This window comes from Exserohilum turcica (assembly GCF_000359705.1).
Source record: "Exserohilum turcica Et28A unplaced genomic scaffold SETTUscaffold_15, whole genome shotgun sequence".
NCBI classification, from domain to species: Eukaryota; Fungi; Ascomycota; class Dothideomycetes; order Pleosporales; family Pleosporaceae; genus Exserohilum; species Exserohilum turcicum.
In genome coordinates this window covers 150834-168463 of record NW_007359970.1, presented here as the reverse complement: position 1 = coordinate 168463, position 17630 = coordinate 150834, and the positions used below count along the sequence as shown (strand labels likewise).

General features: G+C 50.6%; 7 protein-coding genes across 7 annotated transcripts; 4 read left to right on the top strand and 3 right to left on the bottom strand.

Moving 5' to 3' along the window:
* Positions 1-226: 226 nt before the first annotated feature.
* On the top strand, positions 227-1882 carry SETTUDRAFT_148933 (uncharacterized protein; the record flags this gene model as incomplete). The annotated part of the gene is made up of 4 exons (XM_008025644.1): positions 227-524; positions 600-627; positions 686-1199; positions 1248-1882. The coding sequence occupies exons 1-4, from the start codon at positions 316-318 to the stop codon at positions 1880-1882; spliced, it is 1386 nt and encodes a 461-aa protein (XP_008023835.1). The 5' UTR covers positions 227-315.
* A 1070-nt stretch (positions 1883-2952) lies between these two features.
* On the bottom strand, positions 2953-3975 carry SETTUDRAFT_38448 (uncharacterized protein; the record flags this gene model as incomplete). Its single annotated transcript, XM_008025545.1, has 5 exons — positions 2953-3052; positions 3121-3172; positions 3324-3511; positions 3564-3661; positions 3778-3975. The coding sequence occupies 5 exons, from the start codon at positions 3973-3975 to the stop codon at positions 2953-2955; spliced, it is 636 nt and encodes a 211-aa protein (XP_008023736.1).
* Positions 3976-4418: 443 nt separating this feature from the next.
* Positions 4419-8027, top strand: SETTUDRAFT_107217 (uncharacterized protein; the record flags this gene model as incomplete). The annotated part of the gene is made up of 2 exons (XM_008025643.1): positions 4419-6271; positions 6317-8027. 2 exons carry the CDS (start codon positions 4419-4421, stop codon positions 8025-8027), a joined length of 3564 nt encoding a protein of 1187 aa, XP_008023834.1.
* A 1152-nt stretch (positions 8028-9179) lies between these two features.
* On the bottom strand, positions 9180-9956 carry SETTUDRAFT_27206 (glycoside hydrolase family 61 protein; the record flags this gene model as incomplete). The annotated part of the gene is made up of 1 exon (XM_008025505.1): positions 9180-9956. One exon carries the CDS (start codon positions 9954-9956, stop codon positions 9180-9182), a length of 777 nt encoding a protein of 258 aa, XP_008023696.1.
* A 4423-nt stretch (positions 9957-14379) lies between these two features.
* SETTUDRAFT_27205 (uncharacterized protein) lies at positions 14380-14913 on the top strand (the record flags this gene model as incomplete). The annotated part of the gene is made up of 4 exons (XM_008025504.1): positions 14380-14526; positions 14584-14721; positions 14777-14839; positions 14899-14913. 4 exons carry the CDS (start codon positions 14380-14382, stop codon positions 14911-14913), a joined length of 363 nt encoding a protein of 120 aa, XP_008023695.1.
* A 495-nt stretch (positions 14914-15408) lies between these two features.
* SETTUDRAFT_27204 (uncharacterized protein) lies at positions 15409-16260 on the top strand (the record flags this gene model as incomplete). The annotated part of the gene is made up of 1 exon (XM_008025503.1): positions 15409-16260. The coding sequence occupies one exon, from the start codon at positions 15409-15411 to the stop codon at positions 16258-16260; it is 852 nt and encodes a 283-aa protein (XP_008023694.1).
* Positions 16261-16316: 56 nt separating this feature from the next.
* On the bottom strand, positions 16317-16991 carry SETTUDRAFT_148922 (uncharacterized protein; the record flags this gene model as incomplete). The annotated part of the gene is made up of 2 exons (XM_008025642.1): positions 16835-16991; positions 16317-16776 (listed from the first exon to the last, which is right to left on the bottom strand). The coding sequence occupies exons 1-2, from the start codon at positions 16912-16914 to the stop codon at positions 16317-16319; spliced, it is 540 nt and encodes a 179-aa protein (XP_008023833.1). The 5' UTR covers positions 16915-16991.
* Positions 16992-17630: the final 639 nt, after the last annotated feature.

Below are 17630 nucleotides of genomic sequence, written 5' to 3'. Positions count from 1 at the left end.
GAGCACAGCTTGGCTGTTTTAAAACTGCCTTCGACAGCGGTCCAGCAGAGGAGACGTCCGCTTGGCTCATACAGATAGCAGCCCGCACCTCGGTTTGGGCATTGTTTGCGCCCCATGGCCGGCGGGCGTCATGCCCACGAGGCGCTAGTGCCCACGCTAATTTCGCAGTTACGTTGAGGGCAGGCGACCATGTGCCCGACCCATCAACTTGAAAACCGCACCACAAACTAACTCGATTTCATCTTCAATTTCCAATACGCGACTTACGTGTAGAACTTAGTCAAAACCTCGGCATCTGCAAAATTGAATACCGCAATGGCGTCCGAGGTAGTCAACAAGCTGCAGAATATGGTAACAGGGGAGTCCAAGAGCGCCCGCAAGAAGAAGGGCAAGCAGGAAGGAGCGACTGCGGTGCCGGCCGCGCCCGAAAAGACGGCGTCTGAGGCCGGTGCGGGCGGCTCTGAGGTCGCAAGCAAGGCCAATGGAGCAGACAGCGACAACTCGTACCTCCGGGAGATCCAGAAGTAAGTCGCAATCTCCGCATTGCAGCCGGACACCTCGTCCACAGTGAGGCCATCTGCTGACGACCGGGCGTACAGGAACATTCGCAATATCAACAAGAAACTGGTAAGCTTATGGTGCCCCTCATCCCTTTCCCTAGCCCTGGCTCACGTCGCATGTGCAGAGCGCAACGCAAAAGGTCGATTCCATAATCGCAGCCAACCCCGGCGTCTCCCTCGATGAGCTCCTCGCGTCTCGCAAGATCAACGCCGACCAGAAGGCCCAGGCTGAGAGGAAACCCGGTCTCCAGGCTCAGCTCGCACAGTATGAAGAGCAGTACGCCAACTATAAGAAGTACGGCGATGAGCTCGAAGCCAAGTTTGCAAAGGAGAAGGAGACTCTGTCAAAGGCACACTCTGGGGAAATCGAGACACTGCGGGAAACCATCAAGGCTGAGGCTAAGCTGGAGCAACAGAAGATTGTCAAGGAGAAACTCCTGACACTGTCTCGCTTCTTGCGCGCTGCTGCTGCACGTCGCCAATTGGAAGACGATGACTCGGATCTCACTAAGGCTTTCGAGGGTGCTCTTCTCCAGGTCTATGGAGGAGATGTCAGCGCTGTCATGGCGGCAGAGAAGCTCATTGACGGTGCGAGCGAGGGTGTGCCCTCGACCGAGGGTGTAGTACTAAGCGTTACTTGTGCGTTTCCAAGGATCCTATGCATAACAAAGCTGAGCTAACTGTGAGCAGATTCCCAGGTGAAGCAGGCTGCGCTCGAGGAGGCTCCATTCGCTGCGGAAGAAGCTTGGGTGGACGAGGTCGCGCAACATCAGACAGCCCCTCTTGAGACGGAAGCCGTGTCCGACCCCACTATCGCCAACGCCGGACTGACCGAAATCGATGCCGGCGAAAAGCCCGTAACTGAAGCTGCGGCGGAGCCTTCAGATGTACCAGCAGCCTCTAACGTTGGAACAGACACGGCGAATGCTGCAGCGCAGGCTCAGTGGGAAAAGCAGCAGAGTGCAACTGACGACCCGTTGACTGAGTCTTTTGAGATGGTCCCTCGAGACCTCGCCGAAACCGAGACACCACACGCTGCTGCTGCCGCCCCGACCAGCACCCAGAGCTGGGCTGATGAGGCTCATGAGCAAAGCTCGGCGCCTGCAGGCCCTGCCGCTGCTAACGATGGCTTCTCCGAAGTTCACCACGGTCGTGGTGGTCGCGGACGGGGAGGCCATCCCGGTGGTGATCGCGGCGGTTACAGGGGCAGGGGCCGAGGCGGTCCCCGCGGTGAATTCCGCGGCGGCCGTGGCCGTGGCCGCGGAGACTTCAGGGGAGGGCGTGGCGGCTTCCGTGGTGCCCCCCGAGGCGAGTCATCGTAAAGTCAAACCCCATGACATTCCTGCAAAATGGCTTGCATATGCTGGAAAGGTTGGTCATGCGAGCCGCTTTCATCCTCGTACGGACAGTGTCTGAGTGGGATGTGTTATGAAAAATGGAAAGGCGTAATGTACAGCCTCATGTCTTTGGTAGCATAGCATCGGTGCATAGGATCTCTATTTCTTCGGGTATGGGACGCTGTACTATATTCTGGGGGATGATCTGGCGCTAAAAAAACATGGCTTGTACGACTCTGAACTGTTTGCCCGTCTGAGCGTGATGTCCGTAGTGTCTGTCGTGGGAACACTGTGCGAGCTATGGGCAACGGCAGGCTGTTACTTGGCACTGAAGCATGGACAGGCGATGACGACGACAGAAGGCCTTGCCCCTGGCAGTAGCGGCGCGTCGATCCGGGGTAAATCCATGGGGGATGTGCTGGCTTATCATCGTCTCCGATTGGCGGGTGGGAGTACGACGTGTCGGTGTGGAGGTGGCAGCACACGCCTTGTCATGACTAACGTGCCACTGTCCCGTACGACGCGGACGAGGCAAGGCGAGAGCAGGCGCATGCTGGACATGCTGTGGCTCTTTGGTGTTTGTTCTCGGCGGATCTTGGTCGAGAGGTCTTGAGCTGAGAGACCTAGGAACGGATGAGCTTGTGTATCAAAACTGGCACTGTGTCACTGAAGCCTGCAGCGGCCCATGGTGGCGGCATGGTGCGGCCTGCGCAAAAACTCGATATTGTCTTTACGTATTGGACAGATGACGATAGCTTGCTGTTCCTCAGGCTCCGGATAGGGGATTTGTCTATGCGGTTGGTGCGGTACTCAGTGCGAAAGGGCCATCCACCAACACAACAAGCTGGTCTCGCAACAGCGATGCACGCACGTGGTACTACCAGTGAAACCCCGGATAGCAGTATTAGCCAGTTTTCGCATCGCACAGGGCTGTTTTGCGGGTTGGTGAGGCGCAACCTGGCTCCTCCACATGGCGGCGCAATGCCCGAACTGGCGGGCTATTACGGCTGTTTGGACAAGCGCCAGTCAAAAAAAGCTTACTTAGCCCCACAGATCTAGATGGCATGTTTCACGCCCGATGTGCATGCAAAGGCAGAGTTGGCTACGAGGCTGCTTGCTTCTTTGCGCATAGCAGAAGACGCTTGTGCAGACAAGCTGCGAAAATCACAGTAGGCAATCATCAGCGACGGCAAAAGGTTGCCATCCGCCTTATGCGACTTTACCTGACGATAGCATGTGAACGGACAGCCAGTGGCAGACGGATGACGCGAAAGGCTATAATCTTATCAGATCAGATATGCAGATGGAGCCTTAAATGACGTGCATATGGCTCCGGACGCGACTCATGTAGCTGACTACGCAGGCCTGGCCCTGGCCCTGGAACGGGTTCGAGAGGGAACTTCTGCGGCGGCTTTCCGGCGCTCACCTCGCTTTGCGGGTGGTTGATGATGCGGCTCGTCCGTTACTGCCCGCCACTCTGGTAGGTTGTATGATCGCTGCTTTTCAATGTTCGCCTGCGTGTAAATTCCATGCTGCCCGTTGAACTCTTGTGTGATTGGGTTTTTGACTTTGATACTCTTGACGGCTTCGGTGAGGTCGGGGAGGGATTCGCGCCTATGATGCAATGAGCAACGAAATAGGGCTTGGTAACGACACGCCGACTTACCATTCTTTTGGAGGAATGACCTTGATTATACCAGACTTCATTCCGTACTTGTCGACCTTTTCAATGAAACGCTGAAAGTTGCGAAACTGATCCATTGTCTGTAGAGATGATTGTCAGTCCCATGCAGACCAGTATCGCTGCGCTACAACTATAGCGACGATGCGCGCATCGCCTTGGTTCTTTCAGGAAGCTCATCTGCCTGTTTGCGACATACTGGCTTGAACACTGGTATCTTTCCTCCTTCAAAATAATGGTCGGGCTCGATATCTTCGCCGTCGTCACTGTCGAGATCGGTGAGTTCGGACGACATTCTCTCAAAGCGCTTGTCGTTGTCTTCGCTCGTGGGCGGCGTCAGGGCGGGTTTGGCGGCGGCATCGTCTTGCGGAAGGGACGGTGCCTCGACCGAAGGCATGATGTCTCGCGGCGCCTCCATTGCAAAGACGGGTGTGGTGATTGAGGCGCAGGCGTGCCAGGTAGGCAAGAGCTTGTCGGCGACGGTGGTTATGGTTCCGGTGTCGATGGGGTCAACATGAGTCGCTTTCTACGCCGCGGACGGCGCGCGCAAATCTATTCGCACCGCAGTAATTTTACGAGCACCGCTAGCGGTCCACCGAGCTTATGGTACTATTGGATATGGATTTGGCAGCGTCTTGAAGCGGGTAGGTCGTTGAAGATGCCAGGAGGCAAGGTGTGCGAGAACGAGGAGGTTGCAGGCTCCGGGTCTGTGCGCGTGCCGAGCTAGTGCTTAGCGTGCATTGATCCCGGTTCGTCGACTGATAATCGAGCCACCTTTACAATGCCGACAGAGGCGTGAGAGGCTGCTCTAGGCCGCCTTCAATTGGAGCGTCGCGAATGATGCATAAGAATTTGCTCCAGCTACGTAGGTGCGAAACGCGTGCTCAGCCGGGTCCCGCGAAAACGGATGACGCCTCGCCTGCACCCAGGCGCGGCCCCGGACGTCCTTCCCGGAGGCGCCAGATCAAAAAAGAGCCAGTTGATGAAGAGGAGGACGACGAAGAGGCCATGGATGTTCCTCCTACTCCGACGTCGCCTGCAAGGGAAGAAAGAAAGACGTCTTCGAGAAGAGTCAAGAAAGAAATCCGGGATGCGACACCCACTAGAGCACGTGGCCGACAGCCCAAGACGGTCGACGAAAAGAAGTCTGTCTCATCTCGACGATTGAACAACAGAGGCGCCATGGCGGATCACATTGACGAGGCTGCCTTTGAGAACTTTGACTATCGCTTGCCTGGCCTCGAGGAGTACACGACTGAACGCTGCAAGGAGCTTGAGGAAAACTACTGGAAGACAATCAATTACGGCCAACCGATGTATGGTGCGGATATGCCAGGATCCCTTTTTGACGACAGTATTACCTCTTGGAACGTAGCGAAATTGCCCAATCTTCTCGATGTGCTTGGAACCAAGGTCCCTGGTGTCAACACCGCATACCTGTATCTGGGTATGTGGAAAGCCACGTTCGCCTGGCACCTGGAAGACGTGGACCTCTACAGCATCAACTACATTCATTTTGGTGCCCCCAAGCAATGGTACAGCATATCGCAAGAAGATGCTCGTCGCTTCGAAGCTGCAATGCAGACCATATGGCCGAATGACGCAAAGCATTGCTCGCAATTCCTACGCCACAAAACGTATCTCATTTCTCCTCAGCGACTGGAGCGAGACTTTAATATCAAGGTCAATCGGCTTGTTCATTACGAAGGTGAATTCGTCATCACATACCCGTACGGCTACCATTCCGGTTACAACATCGGCTACAACTGCGCTGAGTCGGTCAACTTTGCAAACGAATCGTGGCTGAGCTACGGTCGGATCGCGAAGAAGTGTCTTTGCGAGTCTGACAGTGTCTGGGTGGACGTCAACGAGATCGAGCGCAAGCTGAGAGGCGAGCCAACACCAGAGTACTACGAAGAGACTGACGATGAAGAGGACGAGAACGAAGGTGCGGATCGCCTGCTCAGTCCGCCACCTAGCGTTGCTGGAAAACCCAAATCTAAAGCAGGGCGCAAATCATCTGGCAATAAGAGGAAGCGTGGCAAGGAGGATTCCAAAGACACACCTCGATCAAAGAAGCTCAAACGCATCCGCATTCGCATCAGGATTCCTGGCCGTGGCATGCCTTGTATTCTGTGTCCCAATGATGTCGAGTACGATGATCTGCTGCAAACCGACAATGGCATGCTGGCTCACCGCATCTGTGCTGACTACACGCCCGAGACATATATCGTCAACAAGAACGGTGTTGAGACTGTGTGCAATGTGGCCAACATTGGCAAGGACCGACTTGAGCTGAAATGCAACTACTGTCGGTCAAAGCGCGGTGCAGTCTTCCAGTGTTCTCAGAAGAAGTGCACCAGAGCTTTCCACGCCACTTGTGCTGTAGCGGCTGGAGTACAAGTCGACCTCGGACCCATGCCTACGTTCGACGAAGAGGGTACAGAATACTTTTACGATGGCTACGACTTCCGATGCCGTTTCCATCGACCAAAGAAGAGGAACAACAAGACAGTCGATGTCGATGCATTGGAAAAGGATAAATATGTCATGGCATACGGCAAGACGCTAAAGCCCAGAGACGTGATTCAGTTTCAGTATGTGGGAGGTGAGATGTACCAAATCTATGGTGCACAAGTGGTGGAAAATAGACCTGGCGAGCAGGCTGTCCTGGTAGACGTGCTGCCTGATGGGTACGTGAAGCAGATCTGGTTGACTTGCTGCGCTAACATGAACAGTGACCGTGTCGAGGTTGAGTGGAAGTACATCTTGAAGCTCCATCCAGACGAATCTCAGAGATTGAAGCCATCTGCAAACGCTAAGCCGCTTCCAGAACATCTCAAGGAAACCGACGCTTCTCTCGACATTGCAAACCGTACCGATGGCGTGCCTGAGATGGGTGATCCTTTCCACGATCCCAGCTCTGAGCAGAAGTGGGCTGAGTGGTACACTGCCCCTGAAGTTACGCAAAAGGTGGCCAAGGTCGATCTTGGCAAGGAAAATCAGCTGTGGTACTATCTTGGAAAGCCCTCAACCGAGGCCAGGCCACAGTATACTGAGGACCCTAAGAAGCCGAGGAACAACCCGAAGAGCAACTTCCTCGATACTGTCAAACCTTCCCCTCCTCCAGTGCCAGCATTCCATCGTGCGTCATACCCAGCCTCTTATCCACTCAAACCAGCCCCCATTGCGGTACCTCCACGGACACCTGTACAGCACCATATGCAGGATGGCCGACCATACAGCTACAAGCCAAAGGATCCGGTCATGGCTTCGTTCAGGTCGCCAGTCTATAACCCAGACACCCGCAAGAACCCCAATTCACCTGTTGCACATCAACCAAACGTGAGTTATGACCATCGTGTGCCACCGGGGCAGTATGGCCAACAGTCAAACCAGGGATATCACTCGCACCGACCGCTGCATCCTTCTCAGCAACACATGCAGTATCATCCATATGTTCCTCCGCAAAGCTACTCGACTGCTTCCTGGAAACCATCGGCGTCTGGACCGATGCTCAGCGGCATCGAAAAATATGCGCAACCTTCGCCACATGCTAACCCCTTGCCGCCATATCCTTATGCTCAGAACGGCCGTCAGCCGCCTCCGTACGTGCAAGGTCAAGCACACAGTACGGTGCCAGTTTATGGTCCACCTGGCCGTCAGGGTCAAGCACCATCAAATGGTCGCTTGTCCATTTCAAGCATTCCGAGCAACCCTTCTGGGCCTCCCAAACCTCCAATGTACGCCGTCACACCCTCCTCTAACATCATCTACGCTGCCCAATCCCCTACTGAATACTTGTCCCATATTATAAATTACCCCTACCTCAGAAACTGTTATCTACGGAGGACAAAAACTTACATATCACCCTATAGTCTGGATGGTGGAATTGCACCCGAGTGGACACCAAAGCCCCCTGCACCTAGAACGAGTGGCACCCCTACTACGATTGCGCCCAAGCCCATTGCACCGGCTGGATCTGCCCCTCCCCAGGGATACTATGGAACATTACCCACGGGCTCACCTGCGCCAAGGCCATCAGCACAGTTTCAGTCCTCTGATGCTTTTCAACGTGAAATGGCACGGACAACACAGACGGCCGAAGCGCCCAAGTGGGAACAAATGCTTAAGCAGCTGGCCACAACTGGCTCACCCAAGACATCCTCGACAACTGCCTCTTCACCACAGGAATCAAAGCCTGTGCATCCACCCTCAGGTCCTCAACCAAGCCTTTCCCAAGATGTGTCTAGGAGTGAGCAAGAGCCGGAGGACATAAAGCCGCTTCTGCTACCATCGCAAGAAGTGCAACGGCCAACACCCAGCCCTATTAGCGATGATGAAAAGAGTCAAGTCATAGCTGCACCTAATGAGCTGAAGACAGAAACGCCGCCTTCACAGCCTGGATCAAATGTCCATGGAGCGGAAACATGGCGCTTTTCGTCTTGAGGGGTTTTGTCGTTGTGCCCCTTTGTCCCGATGATCCACGTAGATCCAGGGACTATGTGTCTCGTGGGAGGTCGGATAAAGTATTGTAATGATGATATGTACGATTATCGGGAGGCAGAGTTCGGCGTTTGCTTTTCAACAGGTGTTTTTGTATGTCTGCATATGTTCTCTCAATAGCGTCTTGCTCTCTCTGAAGCGGAATGAGAATTATTTTCCATGCTCAAACATGTGTACTTGCAGTACATCGTCAACACGATTATACCAACACAAGCGAAGGCGGTGACGCCAACAACCCATCCTGCAATATCCTAAACTGGTTTCGGAAGGTTGGCCTCTGCTTGAATATGCAGTATGCACTTTAGCTTCAGAGCTACGAGATGACCTTGAAGCGGGGCATAACTGCGCATCCCCACTCGCCTTTCCCCCCCGCCCTCTATACCTCAAACACATGCACCCAAATCTCGCGACTTTCCATCAAACAAAACTCCGGTATGGTGTATCGGCTAGCATCCGTCGCTTTCATTGCAAAATTCTTGACAATGTCAGCGCCCGACGAGAGCCGGGTTGTAAGTTTTCACCCATGCAAATTATTCGTTCGAATCACAGTTCTAACAACATCTCCAGCGACTCCCGGTACCGGAACATGTCTTCTTCTTTTTTTGAATTTTTTTGCCTTTCGTTGGTTGGAGGGGACGAGTGCTCGTGCTCGTCTAGATGAGGGCGAAGTGGGGGTGTGGACGCTAGTGACGTATGTGATTACACTAGAGCGGAAGGGGGGAGGAGGGGTTTCTTGTTTGTCTTTTTAGGATGACAACACCGAGTGGAGAGGCTAAGGGTGAATATTGGTCGATGTTTTTGTAGTTTGCACATTGTTGAGATATCACTTTTGACTTGATGCGGAGTCATCCCGCGAAGAGTTCACATACCACGTTCATGCAAGGGGAACAGGGGACTAATGTGCTCAACACATGTCATTCAGAGAAACAGCAAGCAGCATAAAGCAGCTCACTGCAAGTAGATACAAGAATTGAAAACACCAGTGCCTTCTGAACTCTCCATCGTCAACCATCCATGTCCTCGCTATCTGCATCTTCTCTTCCTAGTTTTGGTTGAGAAACCAGCCATCTTCGAAATTACACTCGTGCCAAATATTTACAGACGGAAAGCGCGGGCGTGGCGGCGAGTCGTCTGGTTAGAGCTGGCACCGTTAAAAAGGGGGGGACCGGGAATCTTGTAGCTCTCGGGGCTGGAGAGATCGGTCATGATACCGGGGTCAGTGGCGGTGTAAAGCTTGCCAGCCGGGGTCCCCTTTGGGGTAGCAGTGCCGGAGCCCGTGACCTCGAGGTTGATGCACTTGGGGTAGTTCTGGGCGCCATTCTCCTGGGCAGCAGAGTGCAGGGCGATGATCTCGTGACGGAGAACATACTGGCCGGGAGCAATGCTGTCTGGAACAGTGACGGACCAGGAGTTGTTGTTCTTGACGAGCTTGGTGGCAGCCCATTCGCCGTTTTCGTATCCAGACGCAGCGATCTTGAAGAACTCGAGGTCAGACGCCTTGGCGGTCGTGGCATCGTCGACCTTGGCCAGGTAATCTAGGACTGGGCCAACGTGAGACTCGGGCCAGGTGGTCCATTCAATCTCAATCTTGCCTCCGGCAGCTACCTTGGCTACCTTGGCGCCGGGCGTCGCGTCCTTGTGGCAAGCAATCTTGGTGGCGTCGTCGTACATGGAGGGCTCGACGAAGCCGTTGTCGAGGCACTCGGGGCACGACCACTGGATGACCTCAGGAGCGGGATCCTGGTACTGGAAGGCCGGGTCGTAGGCCTTGTAGTCCTTGCCGTCCACGTTGATGGCGGCAAGGTGGCCGTGTGCGCTGACGGAGGCAATGAGGGCACCAAGAAGGGCAGCAGCTTGCATAGTGGAAGGCATTGTTTCGTTTGGCTGTGAGAAATTCGGTGCTTGGAAAAGACTGGTGTGAAGGAATTGCTTCGCTATCAACAAAGTTTGTAAAGAATGCGATGCGCTTCAAGCGTCTGAAAGTAAGTGGATGAGAGTAGAAAGAGTGAATGTGCGAATGACTTGATTGTGTGATGAGGACATCTACATTGCTGGACGAAAGCGATACTTATACCCATATGTGTCCATGTTAATGATCGTCCAGATCCATCTGAATTTGTCAAATGAAAGGAGAGGAGTTTACAGAAACGGAACCACTCTTGTCAGGTGGCCGCTTCGAGACGGTGGAGTCGGTGTACCCAGTGTTTCTCAATATCAGCTTGTCATGCTTGTTTCATGGTGTGGCTTGACATTGTTGTGGGCAAACAATACGTTCTTGTTGATGGGTCTCGGATCGACGCAGGCATTCTTCCAAGCCGAGATTGGAAGGGTCGAAGAAACTGTTGCAGCGCGGGGCCGGGATACGTCATTGGAGCATTCGTTCGGATAGAGTTACTGTACAGTAGTATATAGTAAGAGCCAGCACGGATATCCAGTCCTATTTGCTGCTTTCTACTGTTGCGTCGAGAACTTGGTGTTGGTGAACACGCTTGAACCCTCTGGAGCTCTCAGGCCATCCTAACTCTAACCGTCACGCTAGCCTTGATATGCTTGGCGTTTGGATACATCAGTCAGTAAGAATGTATGCGTCATGAACCGTTCTACCACGCCCAGTGTGGCTGCATCCCAAGCTGATGTGGGTATGGCATTCTGATACACTTATCCACATCTTCATCAATCCGCGTCAAAATTCCCGTAGTTCCGATTCTGGCCTCTGTCACCGTTATCTTCCTCCAGTCGCGTTGGAGCTGAAGTGTTTCACGACTCCTTAACAGTGGGTCAACAACAACTTGCGGCTCCACTAAGCTCCTCACAGTTCCCGAATCCTGGTGCCAAGACTTTGACTGACACAGCCTGCCCACAGGATCGACTGGATACAGTAATTCGTTGCTGATCGAATCCAATCCAATGATTCCTGCCCACTCCGACTCGTGGAGCCCCATTCATGGCCATGACTGCAAAAGCAATGCCGTATGACTAATGCAAAAAGCATCGTTTGGACCTAAATCTGGTGCCAGTTGTTTGCATCACGTGTACTCATTACAAGTTCGAAATCTATATAGGTGTTTGGTGTTGTTCAAGTCGACCTACCTTTCTCGTGCTTTGCTATGTCACATTTGTCAGAAGCTCAGCTCTCTGCCACTAGGCGACTGCAACCAAAAGAGTACGAGTAACCAGTGTTCTGCTGATACTAGGCATAGAATAGTATATGTAGATGCGCAGGTCTAACAACATTCACGACACACAAGCAGCGTTAATCTCCGGTCCTAGAAAGACCAGTCATCGGCAATGAAAACCAGCAAGGGAAAGATTCTCCTGAGTAAGGGAATGATTCACCCCTTAAACAACAAGTATGGTACTTGATTGTGGTGAGCCAAGGTAGCAAGGAGACACGCCCCTTCTCAGGAAGTTCTTCTTAATATGATAATGGATTTTGAGTGGTTTTTTTTGAGCCGAGGCTTTAATCATTCTCTGCTAATACTCCGAGGAGCGCTATTGAAAGCTATGGGCAGTACATCACAAGTGATGACAATCCAATACTATCTGCCGCACTTGCTAGAAAGCATATGGCTTAGGTATATAATGCTAATTTTCAGTGAGCACCAGATCCATTTCCGAAAGCAACAATGAAATATTTCAGGGTCCTAATTCAAGAAGCAATATGCGCAGTCTGTTGTCACTGACAGAAAGCACATTGCATTGCTCCACGGTGTTCTAATTGTAGTTATATGAAGCCACGTGATCATCTTGTTACCTCAGAAAAACTTTTCGCTGAATAGAGTTGAGTTGAAGCATGATCGTTGCTCGTGAGATGTAACCCTCCTATGGTAACGTGTTTGTTGCTATATTTGAAACCCATGTCTGTAAATTATAGACATGCTTCACAGGGGATATCGCTGATAGCTAAAAAAAAATTGGTAGGCTCCATATTTGTCGAGATAATCTCAAGGTCATGCCCGTTGCATAGAACCTGTTAGGGAAAATGCCTCTAGGACTGGGGACTCTGCCGATCTAGGTACGGAAACCCTTCGCGGCAGTGACATGAAGTAGCAGCATTTGTATGTGAAACGATGCTAATAGCAGTCTGGTAGGCTTTATCCGGTGCTATTCTAATGTAGTAATAGTATTTGCCTAGCATTCAAGTTTGCGCTCAGGCAAGATCAAGGTTAAGCAAGTGCCGCTGTACAGCATAACAGCCAACAGGAAGCTGCCACAAGACTAGCAAAAGAAGATGGATCTCAGCAACGCAGGCGCAACACCAACTGCAGAGCCTTATTCGTATTTACAGGGCTGATCCTGAATAGGGAAACTGTGTGGCGTTCCGAGAGTCGGCCTTATAAAAAATGCTCGGTAAAAATACACCGGGGATAAATATCCGTTTTGAGCCGGTAAGAAATACCTACGAGTCAATACTTATACAGTGTAACACTTCAAACCTACTAAAATATTGTCTTTAACCCGAATGGTATTGATGTTTTCTTGACATCTTGCTGGTGCAACAGTTTGTGAAATCTTCAGATTTGTAGTAGCGACACTGTGACATGTTTTTAAAAATGTCTGGCTGACTGTCTCTCTGTCCTTAGGCTGCGTGCAATACTAGTGTCTTGCATTCGAGACCTGTATCATATCCCTGTGAGTGTAATATTTTATAAAGAGGCTGCTTTTTTTTATGATGATTTGTATCCCCTACGTCGTTCAGGAAGTGTTGTTGTTTCTCTAAATTGCCTCCCGAGTACCGATCACAAAAAGCCGAGGCTTCTTCAAGTCTGGGCATGCCTCTTAGATTGGATGCATTGAACGGTTATGCCTAAGGATGCTTTTTCATGTACAGATTTGGAGAAGAAACCTATTTCGCCGCTCAAATCTGCCTATGCGGTTATATTGTATCATGGTTGTGCCTTGTTCTTGCGGCTGAAGTCCTTAGCAACTGCACATCATTGAACGGAAACATGATTAAAGTTACCGTAGCGGCATAATTAGTTTCGTACACAGGGCGCAGGTTGGCGGGTGTCACCTTGGTGGAGCTGTTCTTTGTTTGGAGTGTTCGGGAACTGAAACCAAGCGCGCTGTGGCTGGAAGCTCCATGATCTCCATCTCCACCACCTTATGCGAACTCACCCCAATGGTTTGCAGAGTGGCAGTTTTACTGAGAGCAATACTACCCCCCGCATTTCTTGCTCGCGACACACAATTTCTGCATCCAGTCGGTAGTACAAGTTATTCGCTCAGTATGCATGGATAATTTGTATGTTCACAAACTGTACAACAACCAGAGCCACATTGCTTACTGACTAGTCATTGATCAATTTTTGGGTTCTTCCGTGCTGGCTCTTCCAGGGTTTGTATGAAGCCATCTTAGTGGCGTACACTAGGACATCGTTGTGAGGCTGAAACGAGAAGTCCAATCCCAGAACGGACGCAGGGTCACTGCTGTATTACAGCCTGCATTTCAAGGTCACAACTCTGTAATAGATTAAATAACTTCTAAATTCGTCTAGAATAGAGTGCCAGAGCTATTCTTTGTGGTATGTCAAGATTCATGCTCTGGGTCATCATAAATCATTGCTTGTAGTAGAAAGAGCGGCGTGAAGCATTGGAAGAGCACTGGGTCTAGATTGAAGCACCTGAGGAGATGAAAAAATTCCGTCGTATCTCCTCGAAAGTCCGACAGCAGGAGTGGCGTGATCTCTGCGGTTTCATGCTGTGGTAGCACTAGCACGAGGGAAATGCCGCCAACTAGTTAAGGGGATATGTCATTCGTGATCTGAGACCGTGACATCTCACTTAGACAGGATAGGCCTGCAAATCTGTACACACTAATTTTTAGCCTCAAATTCAAGCTTTCACTTGGAATAGCCAATTTTTGCCAAGTGCCAAGAAAACATCTGCTTGCTGCTGTGCCATGTACAACGACACTCACCAACGTGGAAGATAATGGTGCGCATGTTGGATGTATGTAAAGAGCAAGTCAGTGAATCTGAGATAAAGCATACTATTCTCATCAATCATTAGTGGTTATCAATACGTTTTCTGTGCGACACATCTATAGTGCATCAAATGCGGTTAATTATACCGCACTGAAGGTAGGGACTCGGTAATCGGACCATTTGACAATTTAAAGCGGAAGAAGCCACATGCTGTCATGTTCTCATATGTCATGAGATATGTGTATATACTATGCCCTCATCAGCTTTGAATATACATCATCTTCATCAGCTTCAGCCTTCATTTCCTCTTCACTTTCCATCCACACTCACTTTCCAACCAAACAATCTTTCCTACGGAATCTTTCAAAATGCAGTTCACCACCATCGCCCTTCTTTTCTCCGCTGCTTTCACTGTCTCAGCCGCCCCAGGCCCTGACACTCTCGCTAAGCGTAGCTGCTGGACCTTGACTGGCAATGAGCTTAAAATCTGCCAAGATGCCTGCAAGGTTACCTGCGTAAGAACACCATCTAAGCATTGAACAGAAAGATCTGGCTTACTAAAGTTGCTTTAGGACGTTGCCACTGGTGGCATTGCACGAAAGCTCTGCAAGGCTGCTTGCGATGCTCCTCCGCTTAAGGCTCGTGACAACGAGGTCGTCGCTGATGCCATCGATGCGCGAGGCATTGGAAAGAAGATCTGTGATATTAGTGTAAGTCCCGCTCGCCTAGTCTGGAGTTGTTAATTCTACTAACACAACTACCTAGTGTGATGTTACCTGCAACTCCACTGTCCTCGCTCTTGACCAGCTTGAGTGCCTGAAGATCTGCGTGAGTGACTACTGACACTGTGATTTTCATGACCTGGGAAAAGCTAACTTTCTTTACAGAAGGCGAAGTGCTAAACACATACTTCTATGCAATCTATCCAGGATGATGGAAAATAATATCATCTTAGCCGTGGCTAAACGACCTACAAGATGAGACTCATTTTGAGCACGCTGTACATATGAATTACTTTCCTTTTTAGACTTAGGAGTCTCCACTGTCATTACCGAAATGTTATCTCTTTTTCTCTTTGATGAGCCAGACTTCTCTACTACGTGACAACTAAAAGATGATGTATACACAAACGCATTACATGTTTTTTTTTAAAAAAAGCACCGGCAACAGGTGATCCAAGTGTGAGAAAGTAAGGTCTCCAGAAGGTCATGATACTAAGCGAAGCACGTGCTACTACTTGATGGCGGCAAAAAGTAAATCCACGCCGACCGTGCGCGTCGTACGGGTCCGGAACCTGACTACACACAACCATCTCGATTGCATCAAGTCCTAGAACAAACTCTCTCTGACCATGTGAAATCCTACTTTTTTTCATTCTCTCAAGCTCAAAACGCGTCATGACCAACTCATCAGCCCCGGAGAAAGAGAGCTCGGGCAACGCGTCGCAGTCGCAGCTGATCAACGCTAGTCCGTTCAAGCGCTGCGTCACATTGCTCGCCATCAAGCTGCTGAGGCGCTTTCGCAAACGCAAGGGCGCCGTACTTTTTCTTTCTGAGAAAGTATGCGTCAAGTACGGGGCCTGTGCTAATCTCAGCGAGGCTTCGGCCATGAAGTTCATTGCGAAACATACTTCAATTCCAGTCCCTCGCGTATACTGCACTTTTACGCATCGAGGCGAAGCATATATTGTGATGGAGAGAATCCACGGGAAACCCGTCGGATCTGCATGGTTCAAGCGTTCAGAAGAAAGTAGAGCAAAACTTCTAGACCAGCTGAAGAAGATGGTTGAGGAAATGCGCCGCATATCGCCTCCAGACAACATCGGCGTCGCTAATGTAGATAGTGGTCCCCTATGTGACCCTCGGTTGCCGGGAACATCAGATTTTTTCGGGCCATTCAAAACGGTACAGGACTTTCATAGGCACCTGCGAGGAGGTGTTGAGGCACATCCAGATCACCAAGCCGATATCAGTGAGCTCATTTCTTCGCAAGAAAGCATCCCATCGGATCTGGTATTCACTCATGGGGATTTGAGCAGCTTGAACATTCTCGCTTCTGGGGACGAGATTGCTGGTATAATAGATTGGGAAACTGCTGGGTGGTACCCTTACTACTGGGAGTACACAAGTGCCTGGAATGTAAACCCGCAAAACGAATTCTGGCGAGGCGAGGTGGACAAATTCATACAGCCTCTGCCCAAAGAACTAGCGATGGAAAAGCTCCGATGGAAGTACTTTGGAGCCTTTTGACGAAGCGAAATATCTGAGCAGAGCCTATACTAATGCATCATGTTCGTGGTGCCCAATTATGGAATCGTCTCCTTCTTTTCAAGCAAGTCATATGTGGGGGCCATTCCTATATCATGAGTCGAAGAACCATCGAAACGATGCTCGTCCCTTTTTCGCTGGCAATACTCCATTGCCGTGTCCCTGACCGTTGTCCATTCAGTCAAACTAGTTCCAAGTGCTTTGCCATCTTTTTCCAGATTCAGCAATGCTTCCTGCACCCATCCGACGCAATTCCAGCCTACTTCGCCTTGCCGAATCGGAGTGTCTCGAAGAATAGAAATACACCGATCTCTTTTCTCTATCTTGGCTACCATGACGCGTACAAGCAGCATCGATGTCGCGCCTAACGACGTTGTCCTCTCCTCAAAGAGCCATGTAGATGCATTGGGCCCCGTAATGCTCTCTTTTGCGTGAAAGCGCGTGCCGTTGCTCTGTTTGTTTTCATCTTTGGGTCCCATCAGTATTGCCCAGTGGTATCTGTTATTGTCGTCGCCTGTCAGCAAATGCTACAAGGAAACTATTAACCAGTACTCACGTGTCTTCTTTCCCCGGCATCTTGGGTCCTCCGCCTCGAGCATACAATGCAATATAAAGACGATCTTTGTTCGATGGCATCTTGATGAAGATGAGATGGCAAATGCGCAATAGACTAGGAGAGATGCACTAGATGCGATAGTCCGTAGTTTATGAATGGAACGAGTTTATATTGTGATTCGTAAGCGCCTCTTGTTGTAAGCGCCGACTAATATAAGCGCCAATTGATTTAAGCGTTGATTGTTATGCAAGGGGTGTGGGCCACAGCTTTGTTGTTGGAGTCGTTAAAGCAGCTTTAAGTAGGCAGAAGCCACGGGTAGAAGTCACGTGCAACTTTATAAATAGTGATGCGTCTATACTTGGGAGCTGTCTGCCAGCGCATAGGCAGAAAATGAGTACTGCTTTACCCGCCTGACTTGCACCTACAACAAGGCTGTGTAGAGTGTGAAAGGCTTAAGCTACGTCTAAGGCCAAAACTGGACAGTAGCGGGCACAATTCGGGGCCGAAGAAGCAGCGGGTAGGCTCGATAAGAGTGTATACACTTGTATCTCCCTTTGAGACCCTGAATACCGCTAACAACACTCAGTGGAGTCCTCTGCTGCCAGTCCGTAATAGAAGCAGACGCCAAGACACGAATCTTGACATTTAGATGTGAAACTATCGGCTATAAGCACTGTATTCCTATTTACAATAGCAAGAAACACTTGCGTACCGCGCGTGTAATATGCATGCTGTGATTTGGCGCTTTTTCATGCACTAATGTTCAGTTATGTACAAGCTGCAAGTGATAGAAGCC